This window comes from Typha latifolia, chromosome 5, assembly GCF_019914945.1.
Source record: "Typha latifolia isolate L0001 chromosome 5, TyphaL0001v2, whole genome shotgun sequence".
In the NCBI taxonomy this organism is placed as follows: Eukaryota; Viridiplantae; Streptophyta; class Magnoliopsida; order Poales; family Typhaceae; genus Typha; species Typha latifolia.
Genome location: NC_133090.1, coordinates 7,657,216 through 7,681,510, shown reverse-complemented (window position 1 = coordinate 7,681,510; position 24,295 = coordinate 7,657,216). Strand labels below are relative to the sequence as shown.

General features: G+C 37.1%; 1 protein-coding gene across 3 annotated transcripts in view; it reads right to left on the bottom strand.

Annotated features, from left to right (window-relative positions):
- Positions 1 to 4,762: 4,762 nt before the first annotated feature.
- The window catches only part of LOC140789936 (sphingoid long-chain bases kinase 1-like), a 39,338-nt gene continuing 19,805 nt past the window's right edge, over positions 4,763 to 24,295 (bottom strand). For 2 of the 3 annotated variants that reach the window (XM_073139854.1, XM_073139855.1), the window contains exons 2-8: positions 22,938 to 23,303; positions 12,578 to 12,671; positions 12,467 to 12,504; positions 11,542 to 11,688; positions 10,595 to 10,694; positions 8,139 to 8,974; positions 4,763 to 5,058 (exon numbers count right to left, since the gene is read on the bottom strand). In XM_073139854.1, coding sequence (XP_072995955.1) covers positions 4,912 to 5,058; positions 8,139 to 8,974; positions 10,595 to 10,694; positions 11,542 to 11,688; positions 12,467 to 12,504; positions 12,578 to 12,671; positions 22,938 to 23,303 — 1,728 coding nt within the window. In that variant the 3' untranslated portion in view covers positions 4,763 to 4,911. The remainder of the gene's footprint in view (positions 5,059 to 8,138; positions 8,975 to 10,594; positions 10,695 to 11,541; positions 11,689 to 12,466; positions 12,505 to 12,577; positions 12,672 to 22,937; positions 23,304 to 24,295) is intronic. The other variant, XM_073139856.1, reaches the window with a different exon arrangement.

Below are 24,295 nucleotides of genomic sequence, written 5' to 3'. Positions count from 1 at the left end.
GAATACAATACTTTTTCTAAACTAAAGGAATAAGCCAGTGAGGCCCGACCAGCTACTCACCATAATAGGGGTCAAGCAGTAGAGGCAGTAGGACAATGATTCAGAGATCTCGTTCTGGTACTAAAAAGGTTTCTCCGCGGGGTTCACTCTAATCTAAGCCTTAAGCCTTCCTCTTTGTCGATGATTATGGATCGCTCCTGCGCCCCCTTCCACATTTGAACACAACCTATAGAAACTTTATTTTCTTGAAAATAAATAACTAATACAATAAGAAAAGACTCTAGCAAGGTGTATCAGAAACGCGCTTCTCTGTCCCAAGCAGAGCGCGTTACTGTCATTAACTTGGTCCTCAACACCATGCCAGACTACTTTATGTCTTCCTCTTGGACTCCCCTCACAGTCATTGATAGGATAACCAAGCTTTCTAGGAAATTCTTGTGGGATAAATCAAGTCACAACCGTGGCCTCAACCTTGTTGGCTGGGACAAAGTTCCCAGCCAAAAAATAATGGGGGGCTGGCCATTAAAGATCTTCGCACTGTTCGTCTGTCTCTCGTTGCTAAGAAGGTTTTATCGGTGCTTAACCTTGAGCATTCTCCTTGGGTATGCTTGGTTACTACCAAATATGGCCCTTTACATCCTTGGGCTATATCTAGACCCCAACAACTCTACTTGGAGCTGGCAAATTGTCTGGGATACCATGAATGCTATTCGTACTGGTTTGCTTAAAATCATTAGTAATGGCGGGCTGACGAGTGTTACCTAGGACCCCTGGCTCTCGCCCATCGCCTTGAGTCATTGTCCTACCTTCTTCAATGTTAGGGAGATCGACTCGGTTTCCCTTGTCACTGATCTTATTGCCCATGGGAGCTGGGATGATGACCAAATTGTTAACATCTTTGGGCCCACTCTAAGTGAGATAATTTTTGCTATTCACCTTCCCATCATGGAAACCAATTATTACTGGGTTTGGACTGCTCATCCCACTAGGGTAGGCCACTGCCAAAAGTGTTTACTCTTTCTTGACCAAACTGCTTGTTGTTGATCCCTCTTTGGAGGGGATGGAAGAAACTCTAGTCCATTAGCATCCCGACCAAAATCAAAGTGTTTCTGTGGAAAATCTGCTAGGGCCATCTTCCAACCTTTGATCTGCTCTATTCTATGAATACTAGTCTTGCCTCTCTGTGTCCAAATTGTGGCCTGCCTAATGAATCAATTGATCATTTATTCTACACCTGCAATTTTGCCTTTGAGATCTAGTCTTATGTCAAGACAGAATTCCATCTTAACCTCGACCTCACAAATCTTCAATCCTAGGACTATGGCCAATGGATTCACGTTACTAAGGCTATGGTGGGTACCCTAAGAGATCTCCTCACCATTATTGTGGTCGTGGCTCATTGGAAACGTCACAATGAGGTTTGGCTCAACAGCATATCAGAATCGGCTATAAAGGTTTGGGAATGTATATTTATATTATCCAACGAGTATTTCGCTCAGAAAGTCGTTAGGCCAACAAAACCCGATGCCACCACTCCACATCGATCTGATGGGAGCCTCTGCCTCCAAGTTGGATTAAAATCAACTCTGATGGCTCATTCATAGGACCTATGGAATATGGAGGCACGGGATTTGTAGCTCGGCAAGCTAATGGTGGGCCTATCCTTACAGGTAATTGATGTGGCAAATTTACCTCGACACTTGCAGTTGAAGCCTCAGCAATGTTAGATGCTCTATGGGCTCTCTCCTCAACCTCTATAGATCGACTATGGCTTGAATCGGACTCCCTACTTCTCGTCAACATGCTGAATGGTCGGATCACTCCTCCCTAGTCTACTAAAACCATTACGGCAGACATCACCATGCTATTAAAAAAATACCAGCAATTCAAAATTTCTCATGTTTATCGTGAAGCCTATAAGGTATCTGATTGGCTAGAGAACTTAGGTCGCATCCAAGGTTTTAGCTGTACTTGGGTAGGAACCTTTCCCTATTTTCTTTTACAATTTTGTGCCTCTAACCTTTTTGTAACTGTGGAAGCCAACCGTTTGAAATAAACTTTATCTTTTTAAATATATATATATACACATTAACAGCCCTATTTGATTATTCTTTGTTTCCAGGTCCTTACCTTCTTTCTTTATAAAGTTTTGATATCGACCCTGCCAACAAAATCTGTCACTTCATGTTCACTAACAACTTATTTATCATTATGAGGGCCGCTAGTAGTAACTGGTTGTCAATGATATCGATCACAAGTAGGGCTGTCAAAATAATTGAGTCGGCTTGTGCTCAACTCGAAAATAGGTTGAGCTGTCCTTGATCTTGAAACTACGCTCGAAATTAAATTAAAGCCAAGCTTGATCCTAAGTCGGCGCTTATTGTTTTCTGACTCAGTTATCTTTGTTGCTTGTGATTTATATTTTCATTGCTTGTAGTTTCTAACACAATTATCTTATTGCTTGTAATTTATATTTTGGTAATATTTATATCTTTATAATTGAATTAAGTTTTATTTCAAGTTTGCTCAGGCTCAAAATAGCTTGAATTGATAAGGCTTAAAATTGCTAATTGAGCAGCTCGTTTAAGCTTGAGCTCGGCTCAAGTTCGAAATAAGCTCAAAATTAGTTTGAATTGAAATTATTTTAATTCAAGCTTGATCATAGAGCCAGGCTCGAAACTAATTTTAATCCGAGCTTATCACAGCCAAGCTCAATCAAGCCCGGCTTGTTTACTCACAATTATGCTGCAATCACCAATTCTAAGATTAATCCTTCCAAATCCTCCTTTTTATGTTTCTTCTTGGACCTCGGATGGTACGCACCATTGAACAAAACTTCTAAAACATTAACACGATTGTTTCCACTTGCTCATACTTTGGGAGTTAAAAATTAGCAATAGGAAGCCCCAGGTTGGGCTGCGACGACGTTGTGGGCATGGCTAATGCTAGACTGGCCGAGTGGAAGCGTGCCGTTTCACCATGCAAATCTTCTAGTTCGAATGCTATCCATATTTGTAACCTCTTATATTAAAGAGCTTCCTAAGTTGCTGTTGAACAAAAATTTAACATACTTCGACACTATAGTGGGTAAGGATATGGAAGAGTCGTGAACTTTTTAACTCCAATTTATACTTTCCATCTCTTGCCAAATTATGATTTCATAGCCTTTTAATACTTCTGAGGGGGTCAATTCCTAGAATTCCTAAGAGAGCTGATTATATTTTTTTTTAAATTCCAGGTGATCAGTGAGATCAGTTTGATCAGCTTCCTTGATGTTCCTCTTCAGTCTTCCTCAAGAGCATTTTATAGATATTTCTGACTTCAAATTCAAGGGGATAAGATGTCATTGGCATAGATTTGCGAGTTTATTATCAATTCTGGAAAAATTCAAGAGGAAAGCGCCAAGGAGTTTTTCTTTCAATGTACTTATGCTTTGGAGATCATATTCTCATAGAGACATGAATTGAACTTTGCAAATGGTTGTCCTAGTAATCAAATTACTGCACGGTTTAGATACAAACATTAACCCAAAGTTCACAAGGCTTGGTAGATGCTTAATAATGATCTGGGGAAAAGATTTATGAAAAGAAAAAGAAGGAAGAAATTTTTTTTAAGGAAGCACTAATTCCCGCAGTATTCTTTAACAAGATTGCAATCATTTGTCCAAGATGGGATGACATGCAATGTGAAAAATATCCTCTAAATAAAAAACATAACTTGTGATTTTCCTCACTGCCCTCAAAAGCTGAATTGCATATCTCAAATGTAGTAAGCTCATAAAAGCAGTATGTATTGGGATGCTGTACTTCTGCAAAGTGAAGGAATTGAAAATTGCTCCACATTTCGCAGCGATGATGGTAAATATTAATCTTCAACAGCCAAATATATTGTAAAATAATAATAATTTGCATGGGATACAGATGTTTCTGACAATTGGGAAAAAGGAAACAACCTGTCACTATGAACATAGGAAATGAACCAAGAAGTCTTTTTTTTTTGTTAAAAGGACAGCTGCAAAGGCAGCTATGGGTTAATTAAAAGGAGGATACAAATGATCGCAGGGGGAAGCGACTATGATGAGAGGTGCCAATTCTTTCCTGTGCTAGGAGGTTTTGCCATCCTATCATAGTATTCAACCATTCAGGCTGTTTGCCCGCCCCCAGTTTAAAAGAAACACCGAGGTTATGAGCAATGAACTCCCATACCTCTATCACAAAATGGCAAGTATAGAAAAGGTGTTCTACCGTCTCAACCCATAGACCACAAATTGGGCGTAGATGAACGGGCCTAATGTGTAAGTTATGGAGAAGCATTTTGGCAGACAATTTTCCCCAAAGGACTTTCTAAATGACAGCTTTCACTCTTATTGACTTTTAGCTTCCATAACATTTTCTATTCAGGCTCTTTTAACTTATTTTTGGGCCTTAAGTAAGAATAAATAGACTTAGCAGTGGCCACCTCCCTTTCAGGTCTGGCCACCAAATCCACTTATCCTCCAAAGGGATAATCCTTAGGTTCAAGACTTCATGGCTTGGCGTGTGGCCAAAGGCATTCTCCGCCAAGGCCACATACCAGAAACCATTGCTTATCAGGTCAGAGACCAAGGCTTGTAAATGGACCAAGAAGACACTATGAAGATGCATGGACATTTTTCTTGAAAAACTAACCAGTAAAATGGATATTAAAATGCACTAATTACATGGATTCTTGGAATAACTTGGACCATACCAATGCGCCAGAAGCAGCAAGAGATACTCCAATGTAGAGAAACGATCCTGTGGTCATCATTCATCATGCTGGTAATCGTTGAAACATATAGATACCCCAAGGAAAAGAAGAAAAGAAGGTAGGTGATGTAATTTGTGAATCCTAGTGAAGTGAATGTTGTGTAAAACTCTTAGTTCGTTGCAATTATTTATGATCAACAGGACGGCCAAGCAGCCTGAATTGTTTTGGGATGATGGAGCATATAGCTTGTTCATTTACACAAAGAAGTTCCCCATCGATGCCGCACCCATTGTGAGTATTTTCAGTTGGCTTAATCTTTGCAGATTTCACCTGCAACAATGGCACATAATTAACATTGGATCAAGGTTAACTAAAGCTAGCAAACATAAGGAGTAATGGATCTATCAGTAATGTAACTGCTTTAAACAAAAATCATGAGGCTGGTGCAAATTGCATATCACCACCGAGATTTGAACACTGAAAAACCCCCTCTGTCATATTTGCAGATTTGATACTTTCAAGCATATTTGAAAAAACAATCTCCTTTTTAGTTCATATCAGTATATCTTTTTGTCACCCCTTTTTCCATTTTGCAAAAGTACCACATGTAGGGCATTTTAGACACAAATAAAAAAATAAAAATATTCCTAATGAATGATTAACAAGTTGAATTTTGCAAATGTACCAGAAAAAAAAAAAGCTGGTTTGCAATATGAATAGGAGGTTTTCTGAAATAAGACCAAAATATAGGTGGTAATATGTCAACAGCCCAAAACAATTGTTCTGCTATAAACAATATGCTCTACGGGGATATTACATATTCACTGGATGAACTTTCACAGGAAGATCAAAAGCAAGAATAACATAGACTACTGTGCATGTATAACTCAATATACATGATTAAGTGTTCACAACTGGGGATAGAATATTTCAACCATCTCAACCGAAAGAGCCAAGGGATGGAAGATTTCCGGAGTCTGAAATGAGGATAGAAGCACAGAGCCTAGCATGAGAGGAAGTTGTGGATTTAAGAATGCTTGCACAAGGACTACAGCACATATATATCTATGTATATGTGGTTGAATATTTACACGTGAGTGGGGGAAAAAAGAAGCTACTATTATTGAGTTTGTACTACTAGGTGTCAGTCTTTCTTATATCCACACAAATAATACAAGATATGAAGATAACCTAAGTCATCAGCTCCCTTGATTTGTTTGCACCAATACAGATAATATGACTATTATATCTTTTAAAACAGGTAGTTAAAAAGTCTGGACCAGTAATGTGAATGTAAAATATGCAGCTTTGAGGAAAATCCAGATCAAGGGCAGGCATAGAGAAAATTTTTACACCAAATAGAGACAAATAAAAGCAATAAAGAAAAGATTTTAGAATTTAGTGGGAATCTTTTTTGTGATTTGCATCACAGTGATTTGGTAATAGGGTTCAATGTCAGATGAATACTCCCACAACTAAGAGCTGGTGGGGACTGATCTGTTGTAAGTTAATGGGATCTGCTAGGCATCAAGTCTTGGCCTTCAAATAGGGCTGTTTCAGATGAACAGTGATTCCGATGTTTTTTCAAGGTTAGAGATTCCTTTTAGCCACATCTGATCAACAGACTGCATAATAGAACAAAAGATGAGGGTGACAAGGCTTTCATGTGGCAGGATCTTGATTACTAAGTCAAGATTGAGATTCGTCCAAGACTTAACAAAATTGTAGAAAAAGAAGAGTGGAAATTAAAAAAGAATGATAAGATTGAATAACTGAACTAAATCCAGAGGGGGCTTATACTCATTGATCAGTATGCTTGTTCTTCTGAGGAATGAGGGACTTTCATGTTGCTGGTTTAAAGTCATTTGTCAATAAGTCCATTGGGTTTTGTGAAACAACTAGAAAAGAGCATTGCCAACTTGAGAATTAGTTTATTGAAACAAAATTGGTTAATTTTAAAAATTAGGGTTAATTGTATTTTACCCTCTTGTAGTTTATTAGCTCAATTTCACAAAATCTCCATATATTTTCAACTTAAACACTTAACCCTCATATGGTGTTAACTAAGTGTAACCAATATAATTTCCATCGTATTTGACTATAATAGAGATCGAATTTGAGAATCCTTATTCGAGATAAAGTTGTAAAAAATTGAATAAACTTTTCAATGTATATGAAATAATCATGGATCCTAGTTTCGGTGGATCCTAATCCCAGGCCAAAACCAATCTTGATCGGATCGGCCGACATCCGATCCATTTTGGGTCGAGATTGGCTGATAGGCCGATCCCGCCCGAGACAGGTACGGATGAGAGAGATAGAAAGGGGTAAGAGAGAGGGAAAGAGAAAAAGAAAGAAAGAGAGATTTAGAGGGAGAAAGAGAGTTTGTGGGAGTCAGTGAGGGAGAGGGAGAGGGAGAGGATAAGGGAGAGTTTTTTTTTAAGAGAGAGTTCATAAGAGAGAGAGTTAGTTGGAGAGAGAAGTAGTAGGGGAGAGAGTTAGATAAGAGAGAGAGTTAGTAGAAGAGAGTTTGATAAAAGAGAGTTAGTGAGAGAGAATTTAATAAGAGAGAATTAGGAGAGAAAGTAAGAATTTTTTTTATTGGGAGAGGACAAAACTGAGAGCGATATAGAGATTGAGAAAATAGTCTTTATTTTTTTAATTTTTAGGCTTTATATATGAATAATTTATATTTATATTTTATTATTATTTTTTCTAAAACTTTTAGAATTTTTCTGTATTTTAAAAATTATTTTAAATTACAGGCCGATACAAACAGCCGATATTGCCAATACCGCCAATATGGTCGATACATATCGTTTTTTCAAATAGTCGATCCCGATCCCAATTCCAATTTCGATACTTAGAACCTAAAAAATAATCCTTATAGGATATGAGATGACAAAGATATAACAAAAATATACTTTATCATTTGATATATTTGTCAGAGCTTTACCATTTGAAATTCGATCAGTATTATTTTAGATGTGTTATAAAGTTTATCCAACTCTCTACAACTTTATCTTTAACGAAGATCTTCAAATTCAATCTCTGATTTGGTCAAATATGATAAAAAAATAATGATTGTAATTTAGTCAAGACCATATGAGGTTACATGCTTTAAGTTTGAAAGTATATTGTAGTTTTGTGAAATTATGTCAAACCACAAGGGGATAAAGTGTAATTTTTCCTAAAAATTGAAATAGCTACAATGAGTAAAAAATATTCTAATTAACCTTAAGGAAAAGTAAGATGCAGTCAATTGGAAAATACATGCAACACAGTCTTAAAGAATATGCATAACATGCATGGTAAAATTCAAGATTCCAATAACTAGGATTGCACTATTGATTGGTTTTGACACCATCTTCAGAATAAAAGAAGAGGAATAAATGGAGAACAAGAAATACCTTAATATATTCAACATAGGGCAGTTGAAGATGTTGACCAAACTGTAAGGAGATAAAAAATCTCAATAATCTCAATCTCCCACTTCCGTGGACCAACAGCAAGTCCAAACTGCTGTCATCATAATTGGCTTCTGGCACAACATGCTGAGAAGTCAAACTTTGCATAGTTCTACAAGAATGGTTGCAGATCAATATGCCAAGAAATTTCCCTTCCTTAACCACCCACTTCTCTTCTAATTTCTCATTCTCAACTGTACCAACTTCAAGGTCATTAGGTTTCTCTAGCAGATGTGCAGGACTTTCAGCCTCCCAGTTTGGCTTGAAATTACAGTATTGTTCAGTATCCAAGTTTGCCTCAGCATTCCACATGAACGCTGTATCCAGGGATACTGATGAGATGTTTTTATCGTCATTTGATACTGCAGTTTCTGAACACCTAAGATCATTTTCATTCACCTGCGAGCTGTATATTGATGGACTACTAGTGGCAACTGACAAGTGATGGTTGGAGCTGACAACTTCTGAATCAGGCCCAGAATTGCTTTTTCCTGACAATAAGTCTTTAGAATGTAGGCCATGAGTGTGTGTGGTAGACTCCCTCCAGCGCCCGGGGTTATTGCTTTGTCTATTTGACTTCATTATACGTGGATGTGTATCTGGCAAACTAAGTTCATGTTTATCTTCTAAAACATTACCTTCTTTTGACTCTTCTGTTGTAAACGGAAGATATTCCAACTTGAAGCTGTACTCAGGTAAGGAGAGAAATTTTAGAAGACCAGCAATGAAATAACGAAGAGGGCCAAACTGCTGCCTATATTTCTCAGAAAGTTCTAGGACTGCAGAAAAACATTAACAGGAAAGAAGATCTGCATTACAGATCAAAGGAATTAATATATAGCATAAATTAACTTTAGATATCATGTACCAAATGTGATTCACATTCAACTGTGGCAGTGCAGGAAGCATAACATATTACTTAGAAAGCCAAAAAAATGGCATAACATATATATTTGACAATTGTTATTACAGTTTTAATCAATTTAAGAAAACAACCAACCGATTTGCAGAGGTCCTCTTTATCTATATTGAAATTAAGAGAATGAAGTGAAGCAACAATGCTGATGCTAATTTTCTTTTTCAAATTCCCTATCTGCTCCTAGTTTTCTCTCTTTAACCTTTCAGTGCCATGACAAAAAAAAAAGAGCATGCCAACAAAAAGAATCCTCTTAATTAAGATCTTCCTTTATTCATCTACTTGGTTTCTGAACAATTTTTAGGCCCTTGTCTGATGTTTACCATAATGTATGCTTGTCAGCAGAATGACCCAAGAATTATATTCTTGACTTTGTTCATAAATCCATGATTTGCATCAACATCATGTTTCTCTCAAGCAAAGTTAGTAGAAGGCATTGCCTAATTGACTAGCTGCTATAAATAAGATTAATCAAGCAGCAACTAAAGTAAAGCTTGTTCATGATACTCCATGTCCCATTATGGCAGTCTAGCGTTGACAACTTTCTAGAACTTGGTATCCAAATAAAAAGCAAAACTTTATTTGATCATTGTCTTAACATCTTCATGTTAAAGCAAAGCTTCTGAACTTTACTTGCCCGAAGATGTAGGATAACTGACTCATAAATCATTATGTTCTATTATCATCTGCTTTTTCTCTCCTGTAATAGCAACCCTATTACCTAGGTTTTCTGACATGAGAGTATGATACTATATTGACCTCCATACTTCATCTGAGACCATCAACCAGTAGCCCAAGGTTTATTATCTTACACAAGATGAAAATCAAAATTGTCATGGAAGGGAATGGGAAATCAAATATCAAAGTTAGAGGCAAAAAAGGGTATTCAATGCTCAGAGTTCCCACAGGGCCTAGAAAGATGAGTAAACATTAAATCACAAGAGAGGTTGTCTCCATGACTCAAACTCAAACCATAATGGGACATGGGGAAACCCTTGACACAGGTCAAATGACATGCAAAAGCAAGATAATAAGTACCTATGTCAGCAAGATTGGGCTGCACAGAAGAAGTAGAAAGCCAAAACCTCATCCGAAACAGGGAACCTTTCCCTCTTTTTCCCTTTATAAATTTCCATATAGTATACTCACTCTCTTTTCTGACACAATACATACTCAAAGACAAAACAAGCACATAAACTCACTCTTAGATGTTGGCTGCCCTTCTTTTGTCATACTCGACAACCCAAATATTTTTATGGTTTGGTATGTTGCTTTCCAGTTCTATAGATATCTCTCTTTCCAGATTTCAGAAAGATATTCTGCTTGATGGATCATGAGGATAGACATCACAACTAATGATCAGAATATAGAGTAGAGACAACTTGCAAGTCAATAAACTTTTCATGAAGTAAGGTCAACAAAATTCAGCACAAGTCAAATTTACATCAATCTTAATATCCTTGGGCAAAGGAAATCTAGTTACCATCACTTAAGAAACCAAAGTATGAAGCAGTCATGCCAAAGTGAGAAATCCCAGCCTGGATCCATTTGACAGCAAAAACATCTATATCTGTACAACCCCCCTACAGAAACCAACACATAGTATAAGTAAACAGAAAAAATCTTGAACACTGACAACTATGATTAAACATAGTTTAAAGCTACTATTTGTGCAAAACTTTTATGCATAAAAATATTATATAAGTATACAACCATATATTTAGTCACACAACTTGTTATGCCTGTGTAATTCCTGGTCATCAACTACATCTAAGAAGAGGAATGCCTGAACTTAAAATTTCCAGAAAAGGAGAATGAGGGCAGGAGATACAATATGATGTTTAAAAGATGCATAAACAATATCTAAAAAAATCCTAACATTGGTTAAGTCCAAAAGCAATGACAGAGAATCATCATAACCTAGTATCAGTAGATGCAAAATATGGTACACTGTGACTGATATTGATCTAGTATTTCTCTATACATGCCTTTATCTCCATGTATGCATACCTATTAGCAATAGCAATTTGCATGGTTACAAATCATAATATTGCCCACTTATATTTGCTATAGGAAATTTTCCGCATCAACATTTAGAATTTATCATGTTATTCAGAGTTGCCTATCAACTTCAATGATAGCTGTCAAGAGATTTTGGTTGCTAAAGAAAAATGCCCAAAAGTCCCCTATCTTCACCTAAGTGCCCAGCATCCCATCCTTACAGGTTTGATGTACTGTACTGGCTGAGAGCCTTAAATTGCACTAGTGACTCCAAAAATCAGAATAGAAATTCAGAAGAATTAAGTCTTAGATATTATTACAGTGAATATTTGTTTGGTAAAAAGCAATTGTATTGCAAAAGAGTTGATACATCATCCTTGAAATGTACTTTGCATGTATTTTGGGAATTTAGATCCACATCATAATTACCTTAACTATAATCTTTGCAGCAGAAACTGGATCTCTGACACCAAGAACACTCCAAACAAGTGAATTGTCAGAACCAGAAGGAATGATACCAATTGGCGGTGAAATTGCTTTCCCCCAAGCATCTCTACTAAGTAAACCATTAAGCACCTGACCAAAAGTATATTATACATATATAGATATATCAAATCAATATCCGAAAAAAACTTCTCATGCTGAAATTCATAAAATACTTCACATATATCATCTCAAACTAACTTGCTTAGATAACTCATCCAAGCAATTTGAAATGACAAAGGAGCTAATAATAGCGATAGAAAGTACTACATTAAGGATCAACTCTCATATATATAAGCAAGAGGACATAAATAATAGATGATGTAATGTATATTGTATAATTTATTAGACTAGATGTAATATGCCTAATGTTATTCCCAATGAGACAAGGGAGGAAGATAAGATCGTTCCTTTTAGGTACTCTACTTAAAGTAGTCTACTGCATTTCTTTGCATGTTATCTCTTGGAAGATTGCTAAAGTTCAGCGGTTTGATTCTCATGGCCAAGCTTCCTCAAAGTACTTACAACTTTATTTACCTCAATGTCAGATTCTAAAGTATAATAGGAAAGACAAGGACCAAGATAAATGAGGAAAGATAACATGATCCACTCTGTCCACCCAGAATTTACCCAAACGGATAAATTTTTGTTTTATCTGCTTCCTCACTACTCTTCTTAGGATCAAAAGCTAAAAAATTTCTCATAGTTAAGAAAGTAAGTCTCATGATTCTTCCCAAAATGTCATTAATTGCACATGCCCTAAGCCGAAAACATGTTACCCGTTTCAAAATAAATGTCATTCTTCAGATATTTTCCAAACAGTTATACCATCAGAAATTTAAAAATAAAACTCAGTAGAGAACAATCTAACCTCATTAACGACCCCATCACCTCCAACACATATAATTCCTGCATGTTCACTGAAAACAATTCAGTAACAAAACAAAACGGCAGGGTGCTATACTTACTGTTTGAGATTTACCATCACTACATGTGCTAAAGTCAATAGTAGAAGCAAGAACTTTTGCGTGCTCAGCAGATGTGGTTTCAATGACTTCCATCTTGAAACCTGCAAGCTGCAATGACGAACAGCATAAATTAACAAGTTGACTGATGAAAACTGTAAACATTAGAAATTTAACAAAAGCTAAATGTATTAGTGGCCTATAACACTATGGTTCAATATTAAAAGTAAAAGGGAAACATGAGCAAGTTGTATCCCGAAAAATAAAAGAATATAAATTTATAATTTTCAGGTAGTGAAAGAACTTTACAACTAAGGAAATTTACAGGCCCCATGTCACAATTAATGAAAAGTCAACACCAGATGACGTGATTTTTCTTCAAAAAGATTTGCTCATAAGCACAACCTAGTGGAAGAAAGTTACATCCATTTTGGCAGTGACAGTTTTGAAACTGAGAGGAAGAGATTCCCTTTTAAATCCTCCAATTCCAAATCAAGAATGCTATTGCTAGAAAAAGTGAAAAAAAAATTTGTCACAAGAAAAGGAGAGTAAAATAAACTTATTTGACTAACTCAAAGTAAAATAAACTTCTTTGACTAACTCATCCTTTTAAATGGAATTTAATCCAGTAAATTGGTACAGGAAAAAGCTTCTATGATAAAATTATCTGGATCAGCAATATTATAATAACCTAGAATAAAAAAAAGAATGATTATTATTGGGCACGCCTACGAACGTCTGCATCGCATTCACAAATCCAAAGAAGTGCAAAAAATGTGCGTTCGGATGCAATCGGGCGTGTTCGAAAACGGTCGACAAAAATGTACAGTTTAGGGTTATTTTTGAATTGTTTGGTTAGCTTCTAAAAGTGTGGATGGCAACCATGGAGTCATTATTGATGAATTGAGTTTTTGCCTTGTCTTCTTTGTCTTCTTCGCTCCCGTTCTCTTGATCCCCGGCGACACTGCTTCTAGCCTCTCTCAATCAGCCAATCACCCTAGTCCCTTAGGGTGGCCCACTCCTCCCCCTTCTTCCAATCTATCCAATAGTTGCCCTAACCCTTCAATCACCCATAACCCTTCCACCACCACTTATTCACCGGTGCCACCCCATTAACGTCAGTCCACCACCATCCACCATCATCTAGGATCTCGTGCTTCCATCCACGGATCCTAAGACAGACCCCCTGACGTTCGTCCACTAATCGAAAGATATCTCGAGATTCCTAAATCCGATTTGTCTGAAACTTGATTTGTTGGAGAGCTCTTTTCTGGGGCTACGACATCTCAAAATCTCACGTCCATCCGACGACGGCATCGTTCAGGATCTATTTTCAAAGTTCTATATCAGATCCTGTCTAAATCTGAAAATCGGAATAGATCGAGCCTTAGCCCAAAAGGGGAGATCGTATCAAGCTGGTATTAGAGCCACCATTCCTCGGACACGTGCTTCCTATGACGACAACCAGAGCCATGGCTGCACGGCGAGATGATGAAGAAGAGATTCTCCCAATAGAGGAGAGGGAAACGATTGCGGGGACTTCCACCTGCAGAACCGCCCAATCAAATCGGAATACAGAAGAACCTAATGTTCAAGCCGTGTTGGGGTCTCTTTTCGAACAAATGGCCATCAACAATCAAATGATGATAGAGATAATGTGAGAATTACGAGCGACAAGGGAAGCCATGGCGAACGGGAATCCACCATCGACCCCACGACGCGAGTCCACCCCCATGAACCCACTGCCACCGATTCAAAATTTGCAACCACAAGAGCCGCTGCTGCCACCACCCTATGGGCAGAGACAAGCAAGGATGGTTCCACCAGGCCCAGTTGCAGGTGAGCTCATCCAACGAGCTAACCACTATGGAGATCACCTTAGAGATCTAGATCCGTGGCCGGGGCAATACGAACCTGAACCATGGCGAGTTAATCAAAATCGAAAGAGGGATCATCAACCATTCATGGTGCATCCTCCTCCGGTTAGACAAGGACTTGGACATGATCCGGATCGAGACAACGGCATCCGTGGGCAAATCGTGCGTCTCGAATTCCCCAAGTTCTCAAGATCCCACCGTCCGATTTTCTTGAAATTAGATTTGTTGGAAAGCCTTTTTCTAGGGCTACAACATATCAAAATTCATGTTGATCCGACGGCTGCATCTTTTAGGATCCATTTTCAAAGTTCCGTACCAGATTCTGTCCAGATCTAAAAACGGGATAGATCAAACCTTATCCTAAGGGGAGATCGTATCAGTAACAGAGATTGAAGGAGAGAGATAGACAAAGAAAGAGATTGGGGAAAAGAAAGAGAGGAAGAAAAGAGATGCTAGAGGGAGAGTAGAGAGAAATGAGAGAAAGGGAGCATTGGTGAGAGACGAAATAAAAAAAATTAGAGAGAGAAGAGAGATGGAGTGAGAAAAGAGGGAGGGAGAGCCCGTATCGAGTGGAATCAACCGATACGGCCAATACCTGGCCGAAACCAGTCACTAGACTAGTTTCGACTATGGATCGACCAATCTCGATCCGTAACTTGGAACCATGGTATATTCCTAAGTCTAAAGAACTTAGGAAATAATTTTTAATAAAGCGCATACTTATGCTTATGATATGCATCCCAGGGGAATAAAAATATATCATAACTTGAAGAAGCAATTTTGGTGGGAAGAAATTAAAAAAAAATATTGGGGAATTTGTTGATGAATGTTTAATTTGTCAACAAGTCAAAATTGAGCATCAAGGGCCTACAAGTACATTGCAAGCTTTAGAAATTCATGAATGGAAGTGCGTAATAGGTTTCCCAAATACACAAAAAGAAAAGAATGCAATTTGGGAGATTATTGATAGATTAACCAACTTAGCTCACTTTTTACCTGTTAGCACTACTGATTCGATTGAAAAGTTAACCACCTTATTTAGAGATGAAATCTTTGCTCACTATGAAGTTCTTGTTGGGAACACTTTAGATAGAGATCCCTGGTTTGTGTCTAAATTCTAAAAACAATTTTATTTGTTTATTGCGATAAAATTGCAAATTGGCATAGCCTACCATCAGTAGACAGATGATCAATCTAAGCATACCATTCAATCATTAGAGGCTTTGTTAAAAGCTTGTATAATTGATTTTAGTTTAGGTTTGGACAGATATTTGCCACTAATAGAATTTGGCTACAACAATAGTAATCATGTTAATATTGGTGTGTCTTCCTATGAAGCCTTGTATGGCAGAAAATGTAGATCGTCAATTCATTAGGAAGAAGTTGGAACACAGAAGATTGAAAACTTAGTGTTGGTGCAAACAATAGTTGAAAAGATTAAAGATCACATGAAGGTGACACAAAGTAAACAGAAGAGCTATGCTGGTACGAGGAGATATGATCTGAAATTTCAAGTTGGAAACAATGTATTCTTAAGGGTTTCAAGTTGGAAGAATGTGCTTCAATTTGGAAAGAAAGAAAAGCAAAGTCTTAGATACATAGAGCCTTATGAGATTCATGAACAGGTTGGGCCTGTAGCTTACAAAGTGGCTTTATTATTCGATTTGGCTCAAATACATAATTTGTTTCATGTTGTTAGGTTTTTATTTGTTGGCAATTGTGTACAAAATATTCCAAGTGTATTTTTTCATGTATATGAGCTTTACACAAGTCTAAAATATCTCTGGTTTGAAGAATTGCAAGATCATTGGAGAAAAGCCGTTGAGTTCAAACTTCGTTCACAAACGCGTTCGAATGCGGAATCTGCGTTCACACAAACAGAGAACCATGTTCACAAACGCGTTCGAACGCGGGTACTATGTTTACACAGATAGAGAGCCGCATTCACAAACGCGTTCGAATGCGGGTACTGCGTTCACACAGACAGAGAGCCGCGTTCACAAACGCGTTCGAACGAGGGTACTGCGTTCACACAGACCGAGAGCTACGTTCACAAACGCGTTCAAACGCAACCTGAAGAATTCAAGTTGTCGCGTTCGAACGCACTCGGGCCCATTCGAACGCACCTGAGATCAAGTCATGCCGTTCGAACGCACCCGGGCCGCGTTCGAATGCACCAATGAAGTTTGATAAAATTGGACTTTCATGAGTATGGATAAGACTTTGATTTGGCTCTATCTTGGAGATCATTTATAAGGATTGTGATGCCCTATCTCTAGGGTGGTTAAAGAAGCATTATTGAAAGAGACTTCTTGAGGCTACATCGGTTCTTCAATTAACAAGGTTCCACTCATCAACAAAAGTTAATCTTTCGTCTTAAGGGCTATCTAGACGAAAGATCAATCTCGAGGGTTACTGAGGTTGGACTTCAATCACGAAAAGCAGTGAATCGTGGGTTCTAGCGAGCAACACTGAAAAGAACAAAGTCGTTTGGATCGACGGGTTGTTTTGTGAGTCAGTCTTGTAACTACTACTATTCTAGTGATTGGTTTTGATCCGAGTTTGGATCCGTGGTTTTTTCCCGTTTGGGTTTTTCCACGTTAAAATCTTGGCGTTCATCTCTGCTTTCGTTCTTAATATTTCTACGGACTTTTACTTAAGCGAACGAGTGATATCATTGCCTAGTATTTAGATACATACTTGTGTCTAGAGGTTTTTCACATGTGTCAGTGTTAAGGAAGTACATACCAGATCCTTCACATTTGATTCATTATGAAACAGTTCAACTTTAGCAAAATCTATCATATAAAGAGCAGCCTACAAAAGTCCTTGTAAAGGTACTTTGAACCTAGGTCATACCTCTAGTAAAATTATTATGGAGAAACCATGTCGTAGAAAAAGCATCTCGAGAACGTGAGGATGTGATCTAATTTAAATTTCCAAATTTGTTTAGGTATGTAAATTTCAGGATCGAAATTTTATAAGAGGTGAAGGACAATGTAATAACCTAGGGTTAGAAGGAAAAAAAAGTGAGTTTTATTGGTAATGATGCACGTGGCCAGCCTCATGTCCAACTGCATGAACAGTGGTCACATGGGAGTGCCACGCACCCCATCACTGACCGCAACCAATTGGTTGTGGCCATCGGGAGATGGAATCAACCAACCAACCACGCACACATCCCCTCCCCCCCACACACACACCCCCTCCACGCTCTCTCTGTCTTTCTATTTCTCTTTTCCTCTCTTTCTACCTACTCCACTAGCTCTCCCCACCTTGGATCCCCATCAGGAAACGCCGTTGCCAAAGCTCCCTTGCCGATGAGCTCTCTTCTCTTCTCTTTTCTTTTCCTCTCTCTCTCTCACTCTTGAGCTCGGGTTTGCCAAAAATTGAGCCGCCAATGATAGATGAGTGGCCATCAGTGGCTAGACACCTCCCCCGCGGCCTAGATCCCCTCTTCTCTTCTCTCTTTTTCTTCTTCCTCTCTGCTTCAACATAGCTGGATCGCCACTATAGCAGTGAGATTTTGTCATTTTTCCTTTTTTTATTAATTATTCCTTTTATTTTTTGTAATTAATTTAAATTAGATTTTGAGCAGTTATTCAAATCATGGTTTCCAGTTTTGGCCGATCCCGAGTGGGATCGGCCGAAACGGATCGGGATCGGCCCTAGCCGATCCCAATTTGTTGGTTTTGGCTGGGGTTTCAGCCGAGACCCAATCCGTTCCCCCACCTGCCTCTCTCTCCCTTTTCTCTTTCTCTTTTCTTTCTTTCTCTCTTTTTTTTCTTTCTCTCTTTCTCACGGGTCTCTTTCTCACTGGCAATTGAGTAAATCTCCAGTGACCTTGACCTCCGGCGACGTTCTCCGACGAAGATTCGACAACCTCGATCTCCGACGACCTTGGGTAAGTTTTTTTTTCAGTTTTTAATATTTTTTTTTCATTATGCAGCAGCTGCACCTACAGCAGGTCCTGCTGCCCACCTCTAGCAGGTACTGCTGCAGCACTGCTGCTTATGCAGTTATGCCTCATAAATTTTAAATTATTTTATATTTTATTTTAATTTTTGTTTATACTTTTTAGTTGCAGAGTTAAAATATCAATGGGTCCAAAAGAGAAGTCTCATTTAATTGGCAAAAAAAAACAGATGTTGGCTCATTTAATTGGCAAAAAGAAGGATAAATAATTTTTGTTTATATTTTTTAGCTGGAATACAAGAAAATGTAGCAGTTTGCACTCAAGTGTCCTTAGAAGTTAGAAAGCAGATGTTGGCTCATTTAATTGGCAAAAAGAAGGATAAATAATCTGCACAACAAAGAGAGTCAATGGTTCGTAAAGAATTGATGTATAATCCTGTACACATTGATGATGATAGCAGTAAGCAAAGTAAGGAGGATAAGGAGGAGAGACAGATAAGAAGGGCAATGAAAAAGAGCATAAATATGCATAGAGAAGAGGAAGAGATGAGAAGAAGCACTGGTGGTAACTTTCAGAGATCTAGATCAGTTAATATATGATGAGAGAAAGAATATGGAGACAGCAGTTCTACCCATAGGACTCCTGGTATTACAGCAAAGTCTGAAAATATTGAACCAATGGATACATATCTTCGAAAAAAAAGGGGTCGTACAACAGACTTTCATCAAGGCAGCTCTCAAAAGAATTAAAAATGCAAAGAAACACATTGGTAGGGTTATCTCTAATTTTTTCTTCTACAACCATATTCCTTTCAATGTAGCTAATAGTCCTTACTATAACACTATAGTGGATGCTATATAATCAGTAAGGTCTGGTGTTCCCCCTCCTAGTTCAAATGATATTGCTACTCAATATCTTGACTCAGAGGTAGATGAACTTTATACTTACATTGAGACATTTAAACGGTATTGGAATGAATTTGGTTGTACATTGATGTGTGATGAGTGAAGTACACAAAACGGAAGAAATATAATTAATTTCTTAGTGTACTCTGGCATGGGAACAATATTTTTGAAGTCTGTGGATGCTATTGCTCATTTCAAAAATACAGATTATATTTGTCAGTTGATGGATGAGGTGGTACAAAAAATCGGTGAAAAAAGAGTAGTCGAAGTGGTTACTGATAATGGGGCAAATTATAAAGCTGTTGAAAATTTACTGATAATAAAAAGACCTCATTTATATTAGACGCCATGTGCTCCACATTGTATTAATCTAATATTAGAGGATATTACAAAAGAGCCTGAAATTGACATGGACATACGTGAAGGTCAGAAGTTAACAAATCATATATAACCATGGTTGGGTTCTTAATTTACTCAAGCAGATGATTGGTGGTAAGGAGATCATCAGACCCGGCATCACTAGATTTGTTATTTACTTTTTAACCTTGGAGAACATCATGCGTTACAAAGATGATATTATGCAGATGTTTACATCATAGGAGTGGTTTATAAAAATTAAGAATATGAAATCTAAAGATAAATCTTTAGGTGAAACTTTGAAAAATATGACTCTTGGAAATGTATTTTGAGATAATATTACAATTGTCACCGCAGTATTTGAGCCTCTTGTCAAAGTATTAAGACTTGTAGACAAGTGATAATAAGTCGACATGGGTTTCTTATATGAGGCAATGAACATAGCAAAAGAATCAATCAAAAAAATGTGAGCCAAAATTATCGAAAGTGGTGGAAGATGATTGATTCTAGATGGAACAAACAACTACATAGAGATATACACGTTGTTGGTAGGCATGCTTTTAAGTTTTAAGTTTTAATTTACTAATTACTTTTATTTATGAATATTTAAAAATTTGAATGCTTACAAATTTTAAATTTCTATAGGGTATTTTCTTAATCCAAGATTTTAATTTTCTAAAAATGTCAATAATGATAGTGAAGTCTTGTTGGGGGTTAAGAAGGTAATCAGCAAGCTTGAGCCCGATATTCATAAACAAATCCCTTGCGATAAAGAAGTGAGTTATGATCCAATTAAATAATTTTATTATTATTTGTTTCAAGTTTTAACTTTCAATATAATCAGTATGCAATAAGCTAATAATATATTTCTGATTCAGATAGAGAGATATAGATTGAGAGCTGGGCAATTTAGTTCCTGCTAAAGTTGTTGCAGTTATATCTCATAACACTCCAGCTGAATGGTGGTCTATATATGGATGAGAGGAGGCACCAAATTTGACGCCAATAGTAAAGAAGATTTTAAGTCAAACTGTGTCTTCATCACAATGTAAAAGAAATTAGACTACTTTCTCTTTAATCCACACAAAAACACGTAACTGATTGACAATGGAAGATCGGAGAACTTAGTTTTTTATCATTATAATATAAGATTGAGGGAGAGAAATTTAAGAAGAAAGGCAGAAAATGAACAACTGATTGATTTAAATCATGTTTTTGATGAAAAAGGCCGCCTAATTCCATGGATCAGAGAAATAGAAGACAGGTTATTAGATGACAGAGATAACCCATGGTTAGATGAGATATTGGGAGAGACCACGACTAGGGCAGAGGTTGATACGAATCGTTCAACAGTAAGAGATAGTATACCTACTAGTACTAGTCATAGTCCTGATGATACATATGGTGGTGAGATCGTTCCATCTACATTTTATGGAAAGTCAAGGAGGCATAAAGATTGAAGACAGAGAAACTGAGGATGTATATACATATCAGCAACGTTATCATGAGAATGTTGCTTCCTATGATTATGGTACATCGAGTTTTTATTATTTGGAGCCATCACAAGATCCATATGCTAGTTATTATCCTCAATATCCTCAGTATTCTCAGGCACAAGATCCAAATGCTAGTTATTATCCTCCTCAGACGCAAGTCACACAACAAGATCCATACAATATGACTAGTATGATGGAATCACTTTTTGGAGCATCAGGTCCCAGACATCAATATTTACAAACTTATGGTGATTATGATGATGAAGATTATAGAAATTTACGAGAACCAGCTCGGTATTCATCAAAGTTTTAAATTTTGAGTAAGTTAATACATTTTTTAAGTTTTTAGACTTCATATGTGAGTAATTTTTGTTTTATTATTTTTTTATCATTTTTTCTGCATTTTTAAATAATATTTAGATTTTTATATAATTAAAAAGTAGTCTGATCCGATACGAACGGCCGATACGTATCGTTTTTCTGAACGGCCGATACCGATCCCGATACTGAGAACCTTGATTCTAATATGCATATATATGTGATTATACATGTAATAATGGTGTGCTCTTGATAATATGTCGTAACCTGTGTAGGTCTTGTCAGGATTACTAATAAAATATTACAGTTTTACTTTGATACGAGTAATGATATTCATAGTTTAGATAATCGTAGATAAATTATAATATTAATATATGATGTATTTGATTGTCGGCAACCAACCAAGTTATCGTGAGTGTCGCACGTGACATGTGGGCTCGTGGCATGCACGTGACCAGAGAATGGGTGTTACAAATATGCTCTTTCCAGATGGAGTAAAGACCACTATATCTTTAGTCTTTTTTTTCTAAACCAAGGTATCTTCTTTTCTCATTCGCAGAATGCTACAGTTACTAGTGCATTGTATCTTTGGTTTGTTCAATTTGAAACATGGCCCCATCATGATTCATGAGTCTTCTAGCCCAACTCTATCACTAGAAACAACTTCTAGACATTTCAAGCATAAGCACCACCATCAGCTAGCTTTTGCATGACAATTTTAGTTGATTCTTCAAGACATGTCCAAACCTGTAGCATTTTATCCCCATCTTATCCGGATTCTACTGCTTTATGTTTGATGCTATTTGAGTAACATGAGACTAGCAGTTGAAGAATATAATATCATGCATGCAAGGCAGAGCTAAAAAATTGATCAGAGATTGTTCCTATTGGTACAAGGAAGCATATAAAAGTGGCAAAAGGAATGTATTAAGTTCTATAAAAGAAATTTAGTATTGTGGAGCACTGAGGACACCCTATTTTATTTGGATTTTCTTTCACAATTTTGGAGTGATAAACACTCTCTTTTGTGAGATGTATGGAGCACTAAAAATAATTATGGCATTACATAAACACATGCATTTGTGCATGTGCCCACGTGTGTAATGCCATCATTATCTTCATTTCTCCAAACATCTTTAAAATCACATAAGAGTATTTATCACTCCAAAATAGTGAAAGGAAATCCAAATAAAAAAGGGGTAAATCTAACATCATAGATGGTCTGTGTCGGTCCACATAGGGCTGGTGTCGGCGGCCGTCATGCACAGTGCCAATGACAAGAGAATCCTTGCTAATATTAATAAGCATGATTAACTGATTTTTTTAAGAAGAGAAATGCTAATGAACCCCTAAAAACAAATACAAGAACTTCCGCAATTGGAAAGAAGCATCACATGATAAGTAGGAACAAAGCACCACAAGGAGTGAAGACCACTGATCAAAGTTTTGTGCTTCTATCCTAAATAAGAAATGCTTGCAGAACTTTGTTCAGAGATATGTTAATTCACCTTAAACATTGGTTCCACTTGTCGGTGGAAAACTTCAGATGAACAACCATGTCCAGAATGAGGATTAATAATCACAAGCAGTTCTTTAGGATTCCCAAATTTGCTATGTGATTGATCATGCAGATCATTTGGAAAGAAGTTGGAAACGTGCCTGTTAGTAGACCTAACTAGAGAACGGAAAGAACCTGCAAAACCCTTCCTGTCTCTTGAGACACTAGCCCACTTGTTGGCTTTGCCTGAGGTAGAAGTCAAAACACAGAAATCTTTTCTTCCTTGTGACTTCAAAATGCGAGCAACACCACGAAACCTTCTTCCTGAAAGACATGAATCGAAAGTAGAATGTCTAGAACCAGCACCATAGGACACCTGCAACAATATTATATAATAAATATCAGCACCTGGATGGCTTAACGTGGGTACCAAGTTTTCTCATAAATAGCTTCTGCCAAAATACATCAGATCAAACATTGTATCAGATAATAAACTCAAAAATTAGAATAAAGAAGTAGATCCAAAATCTAAAGACGAAAGCGAGAAAAATATGCTACTATGCTAGAACACTATAATATTGAAGGAAAAAAAAAATAAGATGCTATATCATTTCTTTCTCTAATAGGTTGAGTGAATAATAGAGTAAACGGAGAAAAGTATCTGTGAAACAAGATTAAAGGCAAATCTGTAATTGGACAATAAAATTACTCCAACTAACACAGTATCTATTGGTCTGGCAAATTGCCGCCCAGATAACTTTCTAGCCTAACCCTGCCAATTAGAACAAATCCTTTGCCTCTCCCAAAAGCCTCTGCCATTTCTGTGACCACCCCAACCTTTGTTCCTCCGAGATGTCCACTCTCATGGCATTAAATATTTTACTCTTACATGTCTCGGGAGGTTTTGAGAGAAATCTACCCCACCAAACTGCTTCCTAAAATATTGAAAGTACTTAAATCCTGTAAGAATCCGTTCTTCTCTTATGACCGCTAGGAGAGAAAATGAACTACTATATAAAGAGAAATCAGAAACAAAATCAATCAACTTCTACCATCAGCTTCCTTTGTACAGTCATCTCATAACGAGAACTTTCAATCACTATTCTCATCATTGTTAAAAATATCATGATTTAATTACTAAAAGTTCACTCATATCAATGAGAAAGTAGAAATATCAAGATTAGATGGAATTTAGATTTTATAATATCTTTCCTTCAGTTTTGACTTTCCATATTTTACTTGATCCAGTAGAACTAGGTTCCTATCTCTCCAGAGATTTCAATTTATTCTATTTTGAGATGTGTGCATGACTGATCTTTCTATTTTGCATGAATTAGATTTGGAATCATGACAAGAGATAAAGAAAAC